Below are 3,908 nucleotides of genomic sequence, written 5' to 3' on the forward strand. Positions count from 1 at the left end.
CTCCTAATGAACTCTACAAAGCCCATGAGATCTTTTTCCATATCTATAATTAAATTTGATTAATTAAACTCCACAATTAAAATTGATTAATTAAATAGCAAAGGGACTCAATCGTAGTAAAAAATCATTACACTGCAGGGGGGAGGTAACAACATGTTTTTCATTTCGCTATAATTTTATTACATTCTTTGAGAATATAATCCAAATAAAGATGCCATTCTGAAAAGATTAATTTACTCTAATTAGACATTAAACTATTATTTAAACACAATGAATTAAAAAAATAAACATAATTTAATATGATGAGAATGGCATGTATAGAAAATGATTATAGCTTTACTCTGTAGGGATTAAATATTGCCCTTTCCAAGTTTTACTATAAATCCATACATAATCTGCCAATTTATTCCAATGATTTAAGATGAGAATGGCATGTATTAAGATTTATTATATTCTTTACTAATTAGGGATTAAATAATGACTGTTCCATATTTTATTGCAAAACCATATGTTATTTTGGGAATTTAATATTAACCAAGTTTTCCTCATCCCACATTTGTCCGTCCATTGTCCTCGTCTTTCGAACGGACGAATTTTTCATCCAACAGGACAAAAATCGTCCCGTCCCATATAAATTATTCCCTGATAAATAAACTCCAATGGGCAAAATAGAACACGTATAACCAATTGTCTGCAACTGTAGTTAATGAATCACATAGTTTTTTGGTTTACCCATAGTTTCTTAATTTTAGCTTTGAGAATCACAAAGCAAATCTTTTTCAGCTTCCCCACACTTTCAGTGTCAACCCAAACAGAATCAGAAAGCAAAACTCTGGCCATGTGTGAGGACTTTTAGGCTCATAAAAAACAAGTATAAACTAAAGAGTACCACAATAATAAATTAGTGTCCCAGAAAACATATAAAAGCTAAAATTACTTATCTCTACATGATATACTGCCACTTTCACCTTGTCCTTTATTCTCTCTGCATTAGATTGAAGGTCGTACTGCTCTTTGCTCCATGGAGAATGAACACCATTACAAGTGAGTCATCACTTCCTTCAAGAAAACTCCTCAGAAGCCAGTTCATTTTCTTCTTCTCTCAACAAAAACAAGCCAACCAGAAAATGATTACAAAATAAAAAACGGTATGATGATGATTCATCCTCTTTTCCAAGTATGAATAGCCAATATCATCTGAGATCAAAACTGAATACATTTAAAGACTACCCTTTTATGATATCTTCCTTGACAAGTTCTTCAGGCCACAACCAACGCATTTGAGCATCACAGTACCAGTCTCTGGCTCAGGATTGATCACAAACTTGACCCCAAGGAAATCTCTAATGTTTCTAAGGGTTTCAATCCCGTATAGGCTGAGCTTCCCAACCCTTACCTTAGAGACATCTTGAGGGCAAAGCGCACAGAGAAGGAACAACAGCCCCTGGAGACAATCAGAGAGCGAAACTGGATAAGCAAAGCAGGAACTCAAGATGGACTCATAAAATGGGAAAATAAAGAGTAAAATGCCCAGAACTCAAGATGGACTCATACATGTATTTAAAGAGTAAAATAACCTAAAAGGGAAACTAATAAAATGCCCTTAGTAGATAGAGATGCTATTGACGGTCAACAACGAATTGCCAATGACATTGCCAACATTGACAGGCATCAAGGTCTTCCTTTTAGATGATGAGGAACTTTATCATCGTGCACGTCAATGCTGACGACATTCTCCACATCAACATTGACGATGACAGGCGTTCAAGTTGCCAATCTTCATTTTTCATAACAATGAGTGTTGTGAAACCTCCCAAATTCTTTTGGATTTTGTAGTCAGAAAGCTCCAGTAATTATATGGATGAAAAATTCGTCCCCAATAAATAACGATGTTGTTATCATCATTGTAATTGCCGGCAATGAGCCAAGTATTGTTATTAACATAGACGTTGTCAACCCCAAATGTGCACTGTCGTCTTGTAGCATCAAAAGTGCCCTAGTTGACAATGACGACAATTCCCCATCCCTTGTCATTTGTGGGTTAAAATGACAAAACTACCGCTAGATAAGATGATGTATCATATCAGACTACTGGTTGAATCTGAGTGCACCTGATGGGTTGAGTCAACCACACCTCCTTCCTCGATCTCTCCGAGAAGCATGGAAGCTACTCGGACGCCAAGATCTTCGGGAGGTAAGAGTTCTGGTTTCTCTTCAGAATCGTTCATTCTTTCCAAGTCCTCCTGGGTGTAGCAAATAGCAGAATCTGCAGAGATCAGACAGCCTGATGTGGTCTCTGCAACCAGAGATATCCCATATCCTGGAGATCTGAGATCAATTACAACAAAAGATAAGTTCCAAGATAAGAGATTCAGAATTATCTATGCTTTCATAAAGAAAAAAAAACCACCTACTTTCCACCGGATGGCCCAGATTTGTTGTCAATGAAGATGTGAACATCAGGAATGAAGCGGTTGAAAATTCCTCGGGCAGCGAAAACCATTCGGCTTGCAATCTGAGAAGAAACCCTTGTTGAGAATGCTACTCCTCTGATTCTCTTGATTATTCCTTCGTCTACACAGTTAGCTGCCTGATAGATGCAAATCGATGAGAATTCAACAAGAAACAAGCATAAAATTGCAAAAGAATCCAGAGACACCTACAGAAAGGCTGCTCGGCACTATTGGAACTGTAAGAATAACTTCGCCACCTCCCAACGGAGGAGCACCTCGGCTTTCAATCTTCAGATCCAGACCCTCCAACGGGACCCCAAAATGTTTGAGCAAGTGCATTGTTGTTGTTCTAAAAGTATCAACAGAAGGATCTTTGGGGTCATTCGTGATCCCTAAGACAAAGAATCTGATCAATAACTCGATTTAAGCACTGATATGTGAAGAAAAACGTTGATTCCGACACAGACACTCTGCATATTTAACGAAAATTTACAAGTTTCATTCTCATTCATCAGGTACTTCGAGAAATCACATTAAATTCGAGGTGGGTATCAAGAAAAAGAACCTTTCAGCCTGATAGAGAGAGGCTTCTTTCCGAAGAGGCCCAGAAGAATAAGCGGCTCCAGGAAGTAACCAATCGACCGACTGAGGCCGCAGTCATGAACAAAATGCTTACCCCCAATCACAACTCCCGGCTTGTATTTCACTTTCGTGCCTGAACAAGACCCACCAGAAGAAAAAATCAAATCAGACCCTGTTAAGTGGATCAAAATTCAATCCTAACAAAGATTACGAAATGTACCTGTATCGTTGATCTCGACGGTGCAATCATCCGAGATTTTCTCAACCAATCGGAGGAGCGAGACTTCGTGGGGACGCATTCCAGGGGTGGTCTCATCGGATCGAATCTCCTCGATGAGGATTGGAGTAGAGGAGAGAGTGGCGAGAACTAAACGTTGCCGGAACTGCCGACCCCCCTGCAGGCGTTTGTAGTTCGTCTTCCCCATCGCCCGCTCTTCCTCCTCTCCGAAGAGAACCCTAGAAAAACCCTGAACCACTCTCAAAGACTGCTGATTTTCTCAGTTCTCAAGGGTCGGTGACGGATGACGATATTGAACGGACGGGGCGGGACGATGTTCTCGTCCGTCGTCCGTCATCGAGTTTTCCACCAAATGATAACGGAATGGATGACGTAATGGATGAGGGAAGGGTTGTCTAAATAGGGAGGGGGGTTGTCACAATTTTTTAAGGTTGTGTCAAACCGTCCCGTCCGAAGTCTGTCCCGTCCAAAAACCGTCTCTTCCAGAACTGTCCTGTTGGGAAATGGGCGCACCCTTGTTGTCCTGATTCCTTATGACATCCCGAACAGAAAACAATAGGCAAAGCGTTCTAATTCATTAAAATTTAAAATTTGATAAAAAATCATAAAATAAAATTTTAGTACATTATTCTCGT

General features: G+C 39.6%; 1 protein-coding gene across 1 annotated transcript; it reads right to left on the reverse strand.

Annotated features, from left to right (window-relative positions):
* Positions 1 to 874: 874 nt before the first annotated feature.
* LOC144706950 (RNA cyclase family protein) lies at positions 875 to 3,513 on the reverse strand. The gene is made up of 6 exons (XM_078580043.1): positions 3,256 to 3,513; positions 3,019 to 3,168; positions 2,664 to 2,845; positions 2,415 to 2,590; positions 2,112 to 2,328; positions 875 to 1,444 (listed from the first exon to the last, which is right to left on the reverse strand). Exons 1-6 carry the CDS (start codon positions 3,458 to 3,460, stop codon positions 1,235 to 1,237), a joined length of 1,140 nt encoding a protein of 379 aa, XP_078436169.1. The 5' UTR covers positions 3,461 to 3,513; the 3' UTR covers positions 875 to 1,234.
* Between the last annotated feature and the right edge of the window lie 395 nt (positions 3,514 to 3,908).

The sequence above is a fragment of the Wolffia australiana genome, chromosome 8, assembly GCF_029677425.1.
Source record: "Wolffia australiana isolate 7733 chromosome 8, ASM2967742v1".
Taxonomy (NCBI): Eukaryota; Viridiplantae; Streptophyta; class Magnoliopsida; order Alismatales; family Araceae; genus Wolffia; species Wolffia australiana.